The sequence below is a fragment of the Balaenoptera musculus genome, chromosome 2, assembly GCF_009873245.2.
Source record: "Balaenoptera musculus isolate JJ_BM4_2016_0621 chromosome 2, mBalMus1.pri.v3, whole genome shotgun sequence".
Classification (NCBI taxonomy): Eukaryota; Metazoa; Chordata; class Mammalia; order Artiodactyla; family Balaenopteridae; genus Balaenoptera; species Balaenoptera musculus.
In genome coordinates, this window is record NC_045786.1 from 66079969 (window position 1) to 66099632 (window position 19664).

The following is a 19664-nucleotide window of genomic DNA, read 5'->3' on the forward strand; positions in this document are numbered from 1 at the left end:
CAGACCCCAGGATTCCAGCAGGGAGAGGTGGAGAGAAGACATTCCACAGAAGACATTCTGCCCCAATAAGGGCAGAGGAGAGGGAAAGTTGAGGAACGTTTACATTCAGAGCCTTGCTCTGAGCAAGGTTCGTGTTGGGGAGTAGTAAGCCCTGCAGCTGCAAAGATAGTTTGGAGTCAGATTGTGAGAGTTATAACGTTGTAGCTAAAACAAGCGTGATTGGCCACTGAAGGTTCTTGAATGTCATCATCAAATGTGCGCATGAAGGTGAGTCTGGCAGCCATGTGTGGCTTTGAGGGGAGGGGACAGGACAGCGCTGCCTTCATTCACGCAACACTTTTTATTGAGCATCTACTATGTGCCTCACACTGTTTTAGACACTTGGGATAGATCAGTGAACAAAGCAGATAAATGTCCTGCCCTTGTGAAGCTGATATTCTAGAGGGTGAGGCAGACAATAAGCAAAAAAACAAAAAAACAAAAAACAAATAAATAGCTAGTATGCTAGAGGGAGATACAAGCTATGGGGGAAAAAATAGAGTCTGGTAAAGGCAGTCAGGCAGGTTGGGGAGGGCAGGTATTTTTTTTTTTTTTTTTTTTTAAATTAATTTATTTATTTATGGCTGTGTTGGGTCTTCGTTTCTGTGCGAGGGCTTTCTCTAGTTGCGGCAAGTGGGGGCCACTCTTCATCGCGGTGCGTGGGCCTCTCACTATCACGGTCTCTCTTGTTGCGGAGCACAGGCTCCAGACGCACAGGCTCAGCAATTGTGGCTCACGGGCCCAGTTGCTCTGCGGCATGTGGGATCCTCCCAGACCAGGGCTCGAACCCGTGTCCCCTAGCCTTAGCAGGCAGACTCTCAACCACTGCGCCACCAGGGAAGCCCGAGGGCAGGTATTTAATCAGCATTAACCAAGTAGTCAGGGAAGGCTTCACCAAGAGCTGACATTTGAGTGGAGACTTAAAGGAGGTGAGGAGGTTGGCCAAGCAGGTGCCTGGCAGGGGAGGTTCCAGAAAAGGGAGCAGCTCAGATAGAGGCCCTAAAACAGGAGCGTGCCTGGTGGTTCCAGGATCAGTGAAGATTCCACCAGGAGGAGGGGCTCAGAGGGATTACCAAGGGTTTCTTGGGTCATTATCAGGACCTGGGAGAAATGGGAGCCAGGACAGGTTTTGAGCAGAAAGGAGACGTGATATGACCTTTCTCCAAGGGGTCACATTGGCTTCCAGGTTCATGGAAACTGTCGTGAGTATAAAGCTTTCACTGCACTCCAGGAAGTTATAGTCTGATTTACAAAGCAACAAATCCAAGTCTTTTACACAATACAAATTCACAATTTTAAATCTGATGATTCATGCCAATATTTATGCTATTACAGATTCATACAGATAGTCACACCATTCCACTCTATGGAAATATGATCCTGAAACTTCCTTGGCTCCATATGTAATAAAGCCTGTTTTTCCCATGCTATATTTTTTCTCCTGGAGTTTTGTTCCTGGACCTGGCCCTCCAATGAAGTCATGGAAGCATCTCGAGTCTCCTTTGAAGGACTAGCAGCATTCTCCCTCCACTGAGTCGGGCTTAAGCCCAAAATATTCTCTGTATTTTGTCATGTCAAGTGTGCCTCTGCCCCCCTTCAGTCCACGCCTCATACTAAAGTTAGAGGAGTTTTTAAAGCCAGCATATCCAGAATATCATAGAATTGCTAAGAGAATGGCAGATGGTCTGTTTCTCTTAACTGGTAGCTTGAAGATGCTCTGAACTAATTTATTCCAAGTTTTGTGAATTCCTTAACATCTAAATCACGCACGTCAGCTCATCAGCTTGCTGTGTAACAAAAGATACCCCTGTTAACCAAAGCCTTAGGGTGATGGGATTTAACCTGACATCATGGTACTTGAACCTGTGAGTCAGACCTTTGAGGACTCACTGCAGAGTCTAAGGGTAACATTTATTTTTAGGTCCGTATTGGAAAATTCAGAACCTCATGGTCTGAAGGGGAGTTGGCCTCACACAGGCGCCAAGAGCCAGTGATGGTTCAGGAGCCAATTTTTCCTGCTTCGTAGATGGGTCACCAGCTCCAAGAGTCCATAGAGTGCCAGCCCCCCGGCTCCTGGTTGGACTGCCCAGCAGGCAGGCCAAGCACCTGCTCCGGCCACTGAAAACAAAATAAAAAGCAAGAAAGAGAAATATTTGTCATAGAATTTGATATTTAATAGTTCCCAAAATAGAATCAAAGTAGTTCTCCTGGGAAAAATCTGAACTTTGTCAGGTTCTCAACTCCGATGTTCATTAGAACTTTTGAAAAATGCTGGTGCCCAGGCCACACTCCAGAAATTCTGATTTCATGAGTCCAGGTGGGGCCTGGGCATCACTTTTTTTTTTAACTCCCCAGATGATTCTAATGTGTGGCTGGGCTTTTGAACCGTTAAACTAGGGCCTCTAAAGGTCTCCACCTGACCCTGAACTCCCCTCCCAGACCCACCCCTTCCCCCTGCTTCCCTAAAACAGCAAGATCAGGACTTGAGAGGGGCTTTTTAAAGTCACTCTTTAAAGACAAGCAGATTTAAGACGCATCTGAGCAGCTGGTGAACGAGTAGTCTGGGCATCTCAATCCAGCTTCTTCTTTGGTTCAAGGTACCAACACCCTGTAGGGTTGCCCGGGTGCTTAGCCCTGGCTTCGTGGCGGCAGGAGCGCCAGGGCTGCCCCATCCCCAGCTTCCTCTGTGACCCTCCCCCTGTGCTTGGGTTCCAGCTCAGAGGCTTTCCAGAAGGGTGGAAGGAAAGGGGCCAAGAAGGTGATGATCGTCATCACGGATGGGGAGTCCCACGACAGCCCAGACCTGGAGAAGGTGATCCAGCAAAGCGAGAGGGACAACGTGACCAGATACGCTGTGGCTGTGAGTCCTGCCCTACCTGTCCTGCCCCTGCCCACCCTCTAGAGGCTCCGCCATCAACCCCTTGGGCACTCTGGGGTGGGGGGCAGTTCTGGGCAGTGAACCAGCCGTCCAGGCCCTCAAATGGGCCTCTCCTTGTTACATCTTCTCCTAAAGAGCAGTTGAGAATCTCCTTTCCATCCTGCCCAGGTTTATCCGCAACAGCTGTGGGGGTTTTTTTCTCCATTGCCAGGGAGGTTCTGAAACCTCCGAAAACTAGAAAACACCCCCAAGCCCTGGAACCCTATCTTAGAACAGGGTCGGAGTCTGGGGCCATGGGTGTGTGGGGAGGTCTGTGCCATGTCCCGGTTTGTCGCCCCTGCCCCTGTTCCCTGGCAGGTCCTGGGCTACTACAACCGCAGGGGGATCAATCCAGAAGCTTTTCTAAACGAAATCAAATACATCGCCAGTGACCCCGATGACAAGCACTTCTTCAACGTCACTGATGAGGCGGCCCTGAAGGACATTGTCGACGCCCTGGGGGACAGGATCTTCAGCTTGGAAGGTGAGCGCTGCTTCTCGAGAGGGGTCCACGCTCCTGGGCTCACAGCAGGTGAAGCCCACAGAGCGAAATCCAGCCCCCCCGGGGTGGGAGGGTTTAGCAGGAGTCCTCCCTTTGTGATGACCGCCAACACTGGGGCGCTCCTGTGCTGGATGCGAGGCTGTGCACTTTCCAAACAGCCCCGGAGTCTGGTTCTGCTGATAATTCCCTCCTCTTACCGTGGAGGAAACTGCAGCTCAAAGGGGCCAAATGACTTGCCAGAGCTCCGACAGCTCAGGAAGGAATTGGGGTTTGAACGAGCATTGCCAGACTTAGCAAATATAAAATACTACATTTGTGGCAGACTTGTACTAAAAAACCATTAGTTGTTTGTCTGAAATTCGAATTTAACTGAGCGTCTCGTATTTTATCTGGCAGCTCGAGTTGAGCCCAGCCGAGCCAGACTCCACCGCCTGAAACGCTCACTCCCCAAGTCCCACTGCTCCCACTCGACCTTTTGGCGGGGTTTCCTCACATTGCCTCTCTCCTTAATAATTCAAACTCCAGTTTCGATTTGCATGGGTCTCGTTGGCACCATATATTGCTGTAGAGGGGCCCTTGCCATACTGGGCTCTACCATACAGGGGGATTGTCAAAAGAGAAAGAGGGCAGCATCCCAGAGTGCAGGCAGTCTGCTCTGCATTGGAGATGGCGAGCTACAGACACAGGGAAAGAGAAGAAAAGCCCTCGTAACCCATGATAAAGGAATAGAAAGTATGAACCTGTTTGACCCTCACCTTAGAATTAAACATCCAAATCAGTGAGTTTATTCTCGAAATGGTCACCTCGCGTGACGAGAACATTGGCTCCAGTGACACGTCAGGAGGCCCTGTGCAGGGAGGAGCTTTCAGCACGCATGGGATTCCTGTGCAAATCTGTGGTGGTGACAGGTCTTCCTCCTAAGGGTCAATTTGATATTTGGGAACCATCCAGAAGCATCTGGAACCAAATCTGGTGAACAGTAGGAATGAACAAAGTGGGAAATTCCATTTCTTGCCAACAATGCAGATTATTTCTTTCCGTGCACTTTTCTGGATCTTTCCCCTACGTTGACATCCCTATAGTATGCGTGCCCTGTAATATAAGTCGTTCCAAGTCCTTTTCAGCAGGGAGTGAGCTGCTAATAATAAACCTACACGACCACCTGGAAGGTGCCTGCTGCTGGGGCAGATGAGCTGGTCCAGGCCCGGGGCCCCCTCTCACCTCCCTGCAAGTGCTTCCGGGTCACAGGTGCTGGGGACTGAGCTGCAGGCATGTCTGGTGCTAGGAAATCAGATGCGGAGCTAACATCTTTCTGTCCCTCTGTTTCAGGCACCAACAAGAATGAAACCTCCTTCGGGCTGGAGATGTCACAGACGGGCTTTTCCTCTCACATAGTGGAGGTAAGGACGGGTTTAGAGCTGCCCTCCTGCCCTCTCACTCTTCCCAGCTCTCTGGGTCATCATCTCGCCATTCTTGGGCTGTCTCTCATCCCCCTTTCTCTCTTTCTTGGGGTCTCTCTGCCTCTCGTCTTCTGTGGGTGGAAGAGGGATGTCAAGGTCATCAACTTATAATAAGCTGTCTCAAGCACCCCCGTGCATGGGGATGTGTTCCCCCAGGACCAAGGGTCCCATTCAGTCCATAGAGCTTCGTGCAAAAACTAGGTCAACGTGGCAAAACCACTTGCCTGGGCTGCAATAGTGCCCTGCATGCCCCTGGTGGCCTGTGTGTGCAGGGGCACGGCCCTGCATCGATGTTGGGAGGGTGTCCAGATGTGCCAGGTGTGCTCTGGAAGGCAGCCCACATGGGCTTCTCTCTTTGCGGACTCGGCATCGTGTTGCAGAGGTCCCAAGCAGACATATGGTGTCACAAGCGTCATGTTCTGTCTGGGGCATGTGCTTCACCTGGTTCTAATTCTCAAGATGAGGCTGAAACCTCATAGGATTTCCAGAGGGGCAGAGGAGTCCATAGCTGCATGCTTTATAAGCTGTTTGGGGTATAGCCCTGCCGTGGAGTACCATGCAGGGAAAGCCTGTGTTGTCAGTATCAGCACATGCCCCCGTGGCACGCTTTGGACAGACAGGTGTCCTGGGTTTGCATGCATATGCTCTGCCCAGGCTGGCCCCCATGGGAGTGGACTTGCACCCCCTAATTTGCCAGAAAAGGCCTATCAGTCCATCCCACTTATATGTCACTTTCAGTAACCCGCCGAATTCTCCCAACTCCTCTGTGAGGTGGACAGGGCAGGATTCCTTGTTCCCAGTTTCCAGATAAAGAAGCCAAGTCCCAGGAAGGTTGAGTGACCTGCTGAAGTGACAGAAGTGAGAGAAATATTAGTCTCATGCTCTCTCCCCAACAACGAGCAGCTGCTCCGTGAGAGCGTTTGGAATCTAAGGGGGCCTCAGTCAGAGATCCCAGATCGGAGGGAGGGGGACAGATGCACAGCAGACAGCAGGCAGATGGATGGAAACGCGACTCACGCTTAGCATTTCCTGAGCTGCATCTGGACTGTCTCGTGCCTGCTTGAATACAGCAAAATATAAATATAACTGCCCTATATTGATAACAGTCACGTAATATGTGCCGAGCACTTTAATATTTCCAGAAAATTTCTGTGCCTCATTCATGCTCAGAAACAGCCCTGCAAAGTAGGCAGGTGGTAATAGTTGTCCCATTTTAGGTTGTCATATCAGCAAATCTTTTCAGTGCTTTTTCTGTGCTGGGCCCTGTGCTGGGTGCCAGGAGGTTCAGAGGTGAGAGCCCTGCCCTCAAGGAGCTCACAGTCTGAGGGTAAGGGGCCGAGTACCAGGAGGGACGAGGGCATCCATTCGTACAGGTCAGGCGGCAAGTCCTGTGCTCCAGCTGGACTAGCCCTGGTCTCCTGACTCTGGGGTCAGGGCTGATTGGAAAATGCAGCAAGGAAAATCAATTTCATTAAATCCAACAAGCATTTGTCAAATGCAACTAAGGTATCAAAAGGGAGTGGAAATTATTCTTGCCAAACAGGAGTCAGTTTGCAAACAATGCAGAACAGCAGTTCTGAGCTTGGAGAATAAGATAACAGAAACTACAGACTTCTCCTGGGTACAGGCATTCAACTTCAGGAGGCCCCCCCTATCCATGGAGCCCCTGTGGAGACCCCCTGCTCAATGGGGAACCAGCTGGACTCATCTAACACTAATTAAGGCAACATGTGATCAGGATCTTACAGAAGGGAAGGCCCAGGCTAGGGGAGGGGGGTGTCAGGGAAGGATCGGGGGAGGCAGGCACTTGGACAAGAATTTCAGCAGCCATGGGTGGCAGCAAGCAGGAGAAGAGAGGCAGTTGTGTGCACAGGCCTGGGGGAAGTCTGAGCACAGACGGGGTTGGGGAGGGGGTCTCGGAGCAGCCCTGATGTTGGGGACAGCAAGAGAGAGTGAATGTCCCATGTCTCCATCTTCCACTTCGAGGTCATTTTTCGAGCATCTCCCCGTGTGCCCGGCTCTGTGCGAGGCACCGGGGATGTATTGAGTTGGCCAAAAATGTCGTTCGGGTTTTTCCGTAACATCGTAGGGAAAACCCGAACAAACTTTTTGGCCAACCCAATATACAGAGAGACGAAGGTAACATTTCAGCTGACAGCAGCTCACAGTCTAGTTAGGGAGAAAGACTCTTAAATGGTAAGTTCAGTCTCCTGCTTCTAATACTGTGATCTGTGTGTGCCCAGGAATCAGGGAACCTAAAGAGAAGGGAGGTTAAGACAAGCTTCAGGGATTCGGGGGAGTTCAGCTGAACCCTGACAGTGGCCCAAGCAGCAGAGTGTGTCAACAAGATGAGTCCTTGCAGGATCAATGAGTTCCCCGGCTGCAGGGGAGATACCAGGAGCTCAGAGCCCCCCCCCCAGCTTGTTATTGACATCAAGGTCATGTGCTGCCCTGTGCAGCTTCTTCCACGTGCTCAACTCTTGTTCTCTTCTCCTAATCAGAGAAACCAGGACGCCTCTCCCCACCCTGTAGATACAGACCCCAGTTCCTCTATCACCCCGTGTCTTGTTTTCAAGTGACAGACATCTGGAAGTTTTTATCTGATAGGACTTTGAAAGAGACAGTGATTACATTTGAATCTGAGACTCTTTTATACTTTTTTAAAAAAAATTCTAAATAAATAAAATCCTTCCAAATCCAAAGGAATTGTGCAATGATGGTGGGCTGTCTGGCACTGTGACTGGCCATTGGGTTGCTATTTTAGAGCACAGAGGTTTTTCAGTTCCAGGCTGCTGATGCCATCATAATTGGCCACAGGGGCTTCCCTGGTGGTGCAGTGGTTAAGAATCCGCCTGCCAATGCAGGAGACACGGGTTCGAGCCCTGGTCTGGGAAGATCCCACATGCCGTGGAGCAACTAAGCCCGTGCGCCACAACTACTGAGCCTGCGCTCTAGAGCCCGTGAGCCACAACTACTGAAGCCCGCGCGCCTAGAGCCCGTGTTCCGCAACAGGAGCAATGAGAAGCCCGTGCACCGCAACGAAAAGTAGCCCCCGCTCGCCACAACTAGAGAAAGCCCACGCGCAGCAACGAAGACCCAATGCAGACAAAAATAAATAAATAAATAAATAAATTATAAAAATAAAATAATTGGCCACAGCTGTCCTGTCCCTCAGATTCCAACTCCGCAGCTCTCTGGGAACTGGAGGCAGGAAGGTCTGGCCTTTCAGCTTTACCCAGAACTGGTCCTGAGCCCGAGTCCATCTCCTGTTTGAACCCCTGGGCTCCATCTCCCCTGGAAATGCTCCACAGACAGCCTCAGGCAGCTGTTTCCTGCAAATGTGCTGAAAGAGTCTTCAGCTGCCCTGGGCCTGTTGAGCTCTGTCAGAAGGAAAGATCCCTAGTCCCAGGGGAAGGACCCAGTAGAATGTTCACAAATGGCAGAGGAAAGGCCCAGGGTCTGATAACCTGGTCTGCTGCCATCTTACCTAGCAATGAAAGCAGCCTTCAAGTTAGGAAGGGTGAAAGCAACAAGAGGAAGGAAGGACCAGAGCCCAGGTTAGGAGAGGAGACCCCAAGACATTCCCTGGCCTCCGGATGCACTAAAGCTCCAGGCCACAGGCATTACATTCCAGGCTGATGGCCAAAGTTCAGAGCTGCTGGGAAAACCCAGGGACCTGGAGCCCCAGGAAACTCTAGTCCTGATTAGCAAAAAGGGGAAAGAGAATATTCCAGAAATTACCATCAGGAAAATTAGCTATGGATCCCTGGCCACGTTTCAGAATGGATTTGTAAGCCAATGGTTCCCTTAGCATTTGGAAATGAATGCAAAATCCGCTAAGAGCTGGAGTGGCTTCTATTAGTGCTGGCTGCTTGCTGAGGTGATGAACTCCCTGTCAAGCTGGGTAACCAAGAAAAAGCTGCATGAATCTGCCAGAAAGCTTGCGGAAGGGATCCATACCTCTAACTCTGTAATCCCCATGGGCCACAAGGTGTGAAGGAAGGAAGAGGACCATATATAATTGATGCCCGTGGTGGTGGATGGAGCTGCAGGGGAGCCCCCTTCCGTGATGGACTCTCCTACACTGCACTCCATAAATCTCCCCAACACCAAAAGTTTACAGAAGGAAGCAGTTTTATTAGGGTGGATCTTGTCTACACAAAAGACTTGACCGCTCACCCAAGATGGGAACAGATCATTTTTCCTTTAAACTACACACTGATGGTCCGGCAGGCCCAGCCTCAGTTACATTTGAAACAAGCCAAGGGGATGGGTTGGGGGTGAGTCTTATTCCCAGACCAACAGCCCTAGCCATCCCGCTGCCTCTTTAGCCTGTGCCCTTTTCAGCAGCCCTCCTGGAGCTGTGGACGAGATAGCTAAGGTTATTGGCTATTATGTAAGGTTCTCAGCTGTTGAAGCCTTAAAGTTGTCATCTTTCCTAAGAGTTTTGCATTTGAATTCGCTTTGCATATCTGATTCAATCAAAAATAAAAGAAACTCATCCATAATGGTGAAATGAGGGGTTGACACCTAAAGGCTGTAAAGCCCTTCTGAGTCCTCTTAGCCCTAGATGGTGGACTCTTCCCCCTGCCAGCTCTGGGGCAGGCAGTCAGGGCTGCCCCCATGCGAGGCCAGGACATGGTAGCCAAAGTCTGCCACCATGCTGTTCTGGATTGTTTACAAGTTGACTCCTGGTGGCAGGAATCATTTCTGGTTCATTGAGGTCCTCCGAAGCCCAGCCCCATGTCCTCAGGCTGTGCCCTGGTGCCCAGCGCCTCACTCCTGGGCCTTGTTCCAGGACCTCTGAGTAGAAATAACCCACCCTCTGATCTGGAATGAGTAGTCAAGTAACAGCGTGCCCTTTGCTCCCCACACCCGCTCCTCGACGCCCCCTCCTCGTGCCGTGACCACTGTCTTCCAGCACCACGAATGGTGCGGGACCCCTCTCCACAGAAATGTTGCAGGCCTGTTTCTGGGTCTTTCCTGCCCAACCCCACCTGAACCTCTGGGCACTCATCCCTTTCTCAGGCTCCACCTTAGGCTTGTTGAAAACATCTACTGAGAGAATCTGAGCAGCTAGTTAAAGCATAATCCACCCTCTTAATGATGCATTTGCCTTAGAAGGGGCTCTCGGGAACAGAGTCCTGCCCGCCCCACGGCCACTCTGGTGATGGACATGCAGGCGAGGGAGGCTGGGGGAGGAGGCCAGCCCTCGGTGCCCTCTAGGTGGTCTCCCTGTGAACAGAACCACCAGGGGCCACCTCCACCTGCCTCCACAGTCCTGCCTCTCCAATGCCAAGAACTACTAGCATCTGGTGTTCTCATTCCATTACTACCAGGCCGGAGGAAAGCACTGCCTGGCCGTGTGGCCTCAGACAAATCATTTAACCTCTGTGAACCTCAGTCTTTGAGCAGATGTCTGAAAAATATGTGTGGAATTGAATCTTGAGGCTTGTAATTGGAAGTGTGCATTTCGAGACTTCCTAATAGGTCAAGTAAGGTTTTCTTAAAATCCTTTCCTAACTCCACCATGCACCCACCCCCACCCACCTTGGCTGGTCACCCGCTCCAGTGGGTCCTCAAAATAAGTTGTCCTTGCCTCTTTCAGATCATTCCTCACAGGCGGCTGTACTGACTCATCTGTAGGTCCAACCTGACTGTGAGATCTGACTCTTTGACTCCTGCCTCCCTGGAAGTGCTTTATGGGTGAATTAATGAATGAGAAGAACTACTATGTACCCAGTCCTTATTGGCTGCCAGGTGCCCTGCCAAGGATTCAAAATGCTAGTTCTCACCACAAAACTATTTACAGCTGAGGACCCTTAGGCTAGGAGAGAGTGAGGAACTTTCCCAAGGTCACACAGCTAGAAGTTTTGGAGCTAGAAGTGGAACTCAGGAATGTCTGACACCAGAGATCATGCTCTAACCCCCAGGCCAGGGATTCTCAACCTCTTGCCCCCCTGGGCTGGGTACTTCTTTGCTGCGGGGCTGTCCTGTGTGTCGTAGGGGCCCAGCAGCATCCCTGGCCTCTACCCACCAGAGGCCGTAGTAACCTCAACACCACCCCCAGCTGAGACAACCAGAGCTGTTTTGCAGGCACCACTAAATATTGCCTGGGGGGCTAATCCACCCCCAGCTGGGAAGCACTGTTCTACAATATGCTGCTTCCTGTGCTGGGGATGCGACCCGACCCTGGCTGGGGGCAGGGACTGGCTGGAACATGGAGTTTGGGGAGATGTGGCCACACGCCAGGGAGCACTCAGCTCAGCTGGGAAGGTAATACTGCTGCAGGGCCGGTCATAGGGCAGCTGAGGGCTGAGCTGGCGGGATCTGATGGTGAGTGCCAGGCTCAGGCACGTACAGGTACAGGTCGTCCTCAGGGAGGGCACAGACTTGGCCTTAGACCTCCTGAGGGCCACCAAGCTTGTGTCCTCATTTCCTCACAGAGCACCAGGAAAGTCAGCTGGTGCCAAGGGTTCATCTGTGCAAGGCCACCCAGGTACACACTGGTAATATCTGGTGGGGGCCCCAGAGGCCTCGTAGGAAAGGAGGCCGTATGTCAGGGAGCCGGTGCCAGGCCTGGGGCATGGGACACGGCTCTTCCCCAGAATGCCCTGCTGTTTGTTTTCCAGCTGGGCTTGCATGCCTGGCTTCTTCTGTCAAAGCTTTCGTCCTTTTTTCGGCTCCACCCTTCCAGATTTTTTCCAAACTCAAAATGTCTGGGCTCCCCCAACTGGAAAAAGATTGTGACAACCTGAGGTTTGCCTTGTGGCCTTGGCTTGCCCTCTCGGCCCGCCCACTCCTCAGAGTGCGCCCTCTCCACAGCAGGGCCCCCAGGAGACCCTGCTCAGGAAATGGCCTCCCACTAGAGCGCAAGCCTAGAGCCACTGCCGGGTAGAATGGCACAGGTGAGAGCCTGGGACCTCCACCCTTGCCCAGTGCTGCCAAATGCAGAAATCCCGATGGAATTCCCCAGCCCCACATGTGGTGAGTCAGCATCAGGTCTCCCCAGCTGAACCCCAGGCACCCAGGTTGAGCCAGCCCTTCTCAGTACATTGCAAAGGCTTCCGGTCATCTACAAAGCCAAGACATTCATCTTCAAAGGCCTCCCCGTGAAGCAGAGACTGGTCTGCTGTTGCATCAGAAGCAAAACCTAGGGGCTTCTGGTGAAGCAGATAGTCATTTTCTCCTCTGACCAACCCCGTCCCAGCCCTGCTTCTGACTTGCTGTGTGACCTCGGGCAACTCCCTTTCCCTCTCTGAACCTCCGGTGCTCATTAGTCTAGTGCAGATAATAAATATCTGTCCCTCTGGTCTCTCACAAATGAGTGACTGGGTGAGAAAGGGTCCCTCAAAGAATGGAGCACATCCCAAGTGCAAGGAATGTTGGCGCGAGTCCCTGAGGCCCTGGCCCGGATCCTGGACCCAGCAGATTGTCAGACTCTCCCAGGCTGAGGCACACAGAGTGGGAGGGAGAAAGCTAATGAGAAAGTGAGACTTTAAACACAACCCAGCACATCGGACTCACCCAAGAGCAGCTTATTTATAGCTGTAAAAACATCCTGTCTGAACAGTCAGTTCTACCTCTAGAATATTTGGACTTTTTAATCCTTATATATGATCAACTTTACTCTTTAAAGTGACACCTTGGAAATGAGAAAAGGAAGCTTAGCTTATTATGGTTCACAATCTTGCCCTCTCCACCGCCAGTAATGAAATTAGTGCCTGGGGATTCCGCCTGTGTGTTTAGTTACGGCTCTGATTGTCCCAAGGCCAGAGTCACATTTTTCTATTGGCACCATTGCTTTGGGGGCAGGGAGAAATTGAGTGCCTTGGACCACAAGTGGTGGGGAAACCGCAAATCCCACCGACCAGCTGGGTTGAAGGAGGGCTCAGTGGGAGAGAGGTGACTTCACCAGCTTGTGCTTTAACAGCCCAAAGCTGGGAGGCAAAGCTGGATGCCCCTGGCACATGATCACCAAGGTGACCCAGGAAGGCAGCCCCTCCCTGCTTCCATGCCCCCTCCTCAGCCCCTCATTGTCCCTAGTCACTTCTCTTCCTCTTCTGAGTGCTTGCTGTTTGTCTTCCTATACCCACTAGTTATGTGGATGGTTTGTGGGGGTGGGGATAGGGTGCAGGGACAACCCAGGGAGTGAGTGGACCCGGTCCTCGGAAATGACCCTGGAGGCTTCCCCTCAAGGAGCCAGAGCTCCCCATCTTCCTGCCCAGGCATCGCAGCATCCGCTTACCCTGCAGCTAAAGAAAAGCTCCTGTCCTTGGGGTGCTGGCTGTCACAAATGTGGCCCTGGCTTATCTGTCTAGCCTCATATTGAGCCACCTTGCCCTCTTACTCAAGGCTCCAGCCCCATCAAACAGCTTTCAGTTCCTTAAGCCAAAGGCTCTGAACTCTCTCCAGCCTCAGGGCATTTGCACAATGCTGTAGGTTTGGTGGCAGGACCTCTGGAGCTTTTGCTGTCTGCCTAAACTTGTCCAAACACACAAATCACAGAATGAAGACTTAAGTCATCATAGTTTTCCATTTCCTTAGTTAAGATGAAGCAACCATTTCCGAGAAGGTAGAAGTATGTGATGTTTGTATTAAAGTTAACTTAAATATCGCTAAAAAAAAAAAAAAAGTCCCATCCCTCCGTGTGTCTGGGTAAGCATCACTTGCTCAAAACGCTTTTCCTGAGCCCCCTCTCACTCTAAATTCAACCTCACCATGACATTTATCATATCCCTCATTGTGTGGCATTTATCACAGTTTGCAAGTATTATGTTTATTTGTATATTTATTTATATCTGTGAGCTCTGTGAGGGCAGGGACAGTATCGCCAGCACCAAGCAAGTGTCTGACACAAGATAGACACACAGTGACTTTTTACTGAAGAAATGAAGAAGTAGGATTTACACACTCAGGAAAGCAACTCAGACCCTGCGAAGGAATGGGAAGGAGGAAAAGCATAGGGACACCACTTAAAGGAGTGTCAGAAGGAAGGGATGGCAACAAGAGATTTCCTAGAGGGGTTCTGAAGCCCAAAATGGAATGGAGCTTTGGTCCTGGATTTGGAGTTTGTTTCTAGAACATTCCTTCAAAGTTCCTTGGCTCCTTCAAAAGCCAAGAATCCTGGCTAGAAGTTGGGCTATTAAATAACAAACCCAGGAGAAGGTGCCAGAGGGGACGGGCAGATGGATGCTTCATGGTTGCGGACGTGGTGCGGCTTCCTGGCGAAGGGCACCTGGGGGACACGAGCTGATGTGCATCCCCTTCCCAATGTCAGGATGGGATTCTGCTGGGAGCCGTTGGTGCCTATGACTGGAATGGAGCTGTGCTAAAGGAAACCAGCGGCGGGAAGGTCATTCCTCTCCGAGAGTCCTACCTGAAGGAGTTCCCCGAGGAGCTCAAGAACCACGGCGCGTACCTGGGTAAGAGCCAGAGCTGAGGGGTGGCTGGCGGGCGGTGGGCGAGGAGGGGACCTGAGGGATCCAGAACCTGCCCACACCTGAGACCAGGGGCCTGTCTGAGCATATCTGTGCTGATTCAGGCACAGTCAGGGGCCATTGCCTCTCCAGCCTGGCATCCACCACATCCAGCGCCATGCCTGGCACGTCACAAGCTCTCGATAAGCAGGCAGAATAAATGACACGCAACGCACCCCAACCTGAAATGTGTTGTTTCAGTTGATGCTTCTAGACTCTAGGGCAGCTGTTGTTGTGTTTTCAGGTTTGAGTGCATGAAGCCTGGCTCCCCAAGGCAAAATGCAAGTCGAGGATGTGTTAAGGTTTACAATCAAGGCAGAAGTCAGTTCCCATTAAGTACCTTAGAGTGGTGGTAAAAAGAAAAGCATGAATGTTGACCTGATGGTGATAGGTCCCAGCTGTGAGACCTTAACCTGACAGATCCCAGTCACCTCTAGCTCTGCAGGAGCAGGGCCTCCACCATCCATGCTGAGGCCCTTCTGCCATGGCCTTTCTGAAAGGGCTGAACCAGAACGAAGGGAGCAGGGGGCGAATGCCCAGGGCTCCCATTGTCTGTGAGTCCTTCTGAGTTTCTGAACTGAGTCCACCAGCTGTGAAGTTACTCATCACTGATGCAGCCTCGGACTCCACTTCTCCGTGAACGTGGGCCATCCAGAGTTGGCAGTGGATCTGTCTGCGGTAGGAAGGTCACTCCTCCTCCCAGAAGATCCTGGGGGCGCAGAGCCAGGATGATGGGCCTTCATGAGGCCCAACGGTCTCGCCTTAACTATAGTCACCGCCTTGGGTGTGAGTCCTGAGGGAGTGCCTTTCTCTTGCTCCTCCTCCTCCCTCTGGGGGTTCGTGCAGTGAGGGCAATCTGGAAGATTGGTCTCTGGAAGATTCCTCCCGATGTGCCCCAGGGGAGAGGGGGAGTTTGGAGAAGGAGACAGGCCGGCCAGGCTCTCCACCTCCACACTGGGGAAGCTTATGGACTTCTGGCCACGGGTCCTCCTGTCAGGCCTTCAGGGAGGCTTGTCCAGCTTTCGGGGGGGCCCCGCCTGCTGGTCCAGGAGCCACATGGGAACTGAAACCACTGCCAGCAGACGGCTGGGAAGCAGGAAGCTCTCTCTCAGCGCAGCTTGGAGCTTTGAGAGTCAGCCCACGCCTGCCCCCAGGACACTCAGCCCCCAAGACCTTCCCACCACCACTGTCCCTCCTTCTGAGGAAGCCCAAATGCCCAGGGCCAACTGAGAACATTTTCAGTAGTGCCACTGAGCGCTCAACTCAGAAGAAACCTTTGCTCCACACCACAAGCCTAACCCCGCCCTACCCTCAATACACGGCCACGTTAGCCACCCGCCATGGGATATCTTAGTCTCACCTACCTTTCAAGCTCCACTTCCCAGAATACATTTCCAAGAGTCAAACACGGTGTGTCTGGAACCAGAGTAGCCCACCCTACTGCACCCACCCTCCCGGCCACTGCATCGGCTCCTCTGTGCATCCCGCAGCCAGACCGGGAGCAACCGGTGACCCGAGAGACAGTGTTACCCACAAACACACACACACACACGCAGGCATGCACACATGGCAGAAGGAGACATGCATTCCCCAGAAACAGCCCAGGAACTGCCAACAAGGCCTGACACCCATCTAAAAACAGGGATCCATAATCCAGTTGCCTGGCAGAAAGTGGGACTCTCGGCTTTGCACACCTTCCAGGGCCCCACTTTCAGGAGAGTTGCCTGAAGATGCTGCACAGTCACCCCCCAGAGCTGGGCGCTCGACTGGAAATTCACAGTGATCAGGCACCGATCCCAAGAACACGGACTGGTGGCCTTTCCCAAAGAGCCTCTGGGTTTCCATCTCTTTCTCTTTTGAGTGCACTGAAAGAAGCCTAGTCACTCCCTCTTTTGAGTTTGCAAAGCTTTGGGGCTGCAGGAATCCCTGAGACTCCACCTAAGTGCCCCGAGCGGAGCAGTTCCTCGCCTCTGCACAGCCAACTCTTCAGTTTCCGGTGGACCACTTAGCAGGGGGTTCCGGTAATGAACAGGACACTGGTTGATCCCCAGAGAGACTATCGGTGGGGATCAAAAACAAAGCCTGCCCAATATAAAAAGAAATGTGGCTAGGGTTTGCCTTTCTCCTTCCTCCCTGTTCCGTCATGCACTCACCTGTGAGGCAGGTGAAGCATGTGATGTGCATGTTCCAGGTCAGCAATGCCTATTAGTGGCCCCACCTGGCTTCCTTGATGCCTTCAAGCAGTGGGTGGGCGCAGTGAGTTCTCCCCACCCTTCACCAGCCCTGCCTCTTCCAGGCCTCCTCAGCTGCGCCTGGGAACTACCGCTCTGTGGTATCACATCTGCTCGGCCTGGTCTGAACGCTCTCCGTTCAGCAGCCAGTCCTCAGCGGCACAGCTGAGCCGCACACAGGGCCCTGGTGAGGTCTGCCAGGCCACGGGGCCAGAGACCAGCCTGTTTTCTCCCATGGCAGGGTACACAGTCACATCGGTCGTGTCCTCCAGGCAGGGGCGGGTGTACGTGGCCGGAGCCCCCCGGTTCAACCACACAGGCAAAGTCATCCTGTTCACTATGCACAACAACCGGAGTCTCACCATCCACCAGGCCCTGCAGGGCGAGCAGGTAACGCAGGGGAGGCTGGGGGTAGGGCAGACGGGTGGGACAGAGGGGAAGGTGGGGCTGGAGGGGACTGCAGCTCAGCTCTTCCCTCTCAGGACTGTCCTCAGACCCACCAACGTCCTTCCTGGTTGGGGGTATACGCCTCCTTCACACCCGCCTTAGAACTGATGCTCCTTCCCCAGGAAGCCAGGCCTGGTCCCTGCTGCAGCAAGAGAACCCGGGAGAATTCACTTGCCCGCACTTCATGGAGCCCTTGTCTCTGGTGCCTTGGCCCCGACCTCTGCCCCCAACTACCAGCCTCTTTCTGGTCATGTCTAGAGTTCAGGGCCAGAGACAGCATCCAAGCTATAGCTTCCCAGCTTGGGCTGCCAGGGCCCGTAGGCATCCTGAAGGGGCACTCGTGTTCCTCAAGCCACCTTGGCGCGACCAGAAGTGAGAGGAGTCATGCCTCCACCCATAGCACGGCCCCATGGGTTCACCAAGATGCCAACTTCTTTCCTTTCCCGGACTGGGCACAATGCAGAACTATACGGCTGCCAATGTCACCGCCCCAGATGTGGTGGGCAACCAGGGCTGTGCTGCTGAGAGTCTCGTGTTGGATGGTCATGAATGCAAGCTGGAAAGCTATGATAAGAGTCAATGATGGTGAAAAGATCAGAAAACAGGGTTCTGATCCAAGTCATTTCAATAGCCCAGGAAAACTGTGGTCCTGAGAAGCAACATAGCTTTTCCAAGGTTATAAGGTAGATTCACGGCTGGGTCAAGTTCAGAATCCAGGACTCTTGGTGGGGCTCTCTACATTATGCTACCTCCTGACCCCCAACAATCCCCAAACCAGGCCATGGCCCCTCCTGCCTGGCAGCATCCAGCATCCATCGTACCCTGGGCCTGAGCTGAGCCCTGTCCAGGCCCTTACTGTTATTCTTGGCTCACCCCCGGCCCTCCAGAGCCTGGGAACAGCCCTGTCTCCTGTGTTTTCTACTGCCCTTGGCCTGTCACCATGAGGACATGTTCTTCACCGGGTCAAACCTAAATCCCTCTAGCTACAGGGAGCCATCCTTCCACCATTCCTCTTCCCATCCCAGGGCACTGGCAGACCCGGGCACTGCTCTGGCCCCAGCTTCCACCCTGCCCGCCCACACTGTACCCAGGGCTGGCTCTGTCGGGAATCCTAGGCTAGACCTTGAGGGCTGAAGGGAATTCGCTGATGAATTTATGACATTTATACTGCCTGGTTCCACCTCCAACATCCGAATGAGAAACCGCAGCGCTGAAGGCAGCTAAGTTAAGTGGATTCCAAATCACCATGACCCACATAGCTGAGGCCACATGTTTAGACAGGGTCTCCCTCCGCCTCCCTCTTTGCTCTCTGTCTGCCTCTTAATTACTTCATGTGGGCACATCTCTTCCCCCCCCACCCCGTGTTTATGATTTCCTTTTTCCCTCTTCTGTATTTTTATCGTTCTCCTCGGTTAAATGCTTTTAATGCTTGAGGATAAATTTCTTCTGAAAACACCCTAAGCCAGGGAGGGAGAATCACTGGCTCGAGTGTCAGATGGATCAGAGTTCCAACCCAGTTTGGCTGTGACCAGCCTTCTCACCTTGGGCAAGTGACTTGAACTCTCTGAGCTTCAGTTCCTTCCCTGTAAAATAAGGACGATAATCTCTCCCAAGACAGCGTGAGGCTCACACAAGCTAACCTGAGGCTGTAAAGCATCTCACACAGGGCCTGTCCTTGGGAAGGGTTCCTCTTCTTTCCTGAGCGACCCCTTGCTCCTATAACCATTTACTGAGTACCTCCTGCGTGCCAGGCACAGCACCCACGCCTGGAGGGAACAAGACAGGCACAGCTCCCACTGTCCAGAGGTGCTGGTGGAGGGAACCGGGGCTGGGGGCAGGAGCACGGGGCTGGGGGAGCATGGAGGAGGGACCATTGCAGGGAGTGGAGTGGGAAGGGCAGGGGTGCTTCTAACAGGCAGTGACCTGAAGGACAATAGACATTACCAGGAGAGAGGGGAGGGGAGAGGGTACAGGTCAAAGGAAAGTATGTGCAGGGGGAAGCTGGGAACCCAGCTGGAGCCGGGGGGCTTCTGGAGAAGAGAAATCCCTTGGTATGTCAGAAGGGGATGTGGGAGCCAGAGGGTAGGGGACAGAGGCTGGTCTAGGAAGGTCACACTGAAGAGTTTGGACATTTTCCCCCAAAGCAAGGAAGCGGCATGGTCAGCTGCTGGAGGGCACTCATCTCCCTGCAGTGGTGGGCTGGAGGGGCCATCCTGGAGGGGGTGGGGCTTTGGAAGGTGCCTCACATGGGGGAGAAGCATCGGAGGAGGCGGGAAGTAGATGGATTCGGGACATGTTTGGCATCCACCAGGTGGACTTGCAGGGAGACTGCAGGTGGGAGAGGTGGAGGGTGGAGCCAGGGAGGACCCTTAGGTTTCTAACGGAGTGGTCAGATGGTGCCCTCACTGAAGGGGGGAACACGGCACCCATGGTGGGAGAGGAACACAGTAAGTGCTTAAATACTGAAAAGAAATCATAAGTCACCACCCAAGGTGCTAAGCCCAGAGTTATTTGGAATATAAAAAATTGAAAATGAGCTAAATGTCCAGCAACAGAGGATTGATTCAATACATTTGGCACACGTGTAAT

At 52.6% G+C, this 19664-nt stretch overlaps 1 protein-coding gene across 2 annotated transcripts in view; it reads left to right on the plus strand.

Moving 5' to 3' along the window:
• The window catches only part of ITGA11 (integrin subunit alpha 11), a 130220-nt gene that overhangs the window by 77788 nt on the left and 32768 nt on the right, over positions 1 to 19664 (plus strand). For both annotated transcript variants that reach the window (XM_036842087.1, XM_036842088.1), the window contains exons 8-12: positions 2755 to 2899; positions 3275 to 3440; positions 4788 to 4858; positions 14199 to 14343; positions 16870 to 17018. In XM_036842087.1, coding sequence (XP_036697982.1) covers positions 2755 to 2899; positions 3275 to 3440; positions 4788 to 4858; positions 14199 to 14343; positions 16870 to 17018 — 676 coding nt within the window. The remainder of the gene's footprint in view (positions 1 to 2754; positions 2900 to 3274; positions 3441 to 4787; positions 4859 to 14198; positions 14344 to 16869; positions 17019 to 19664) is intronic.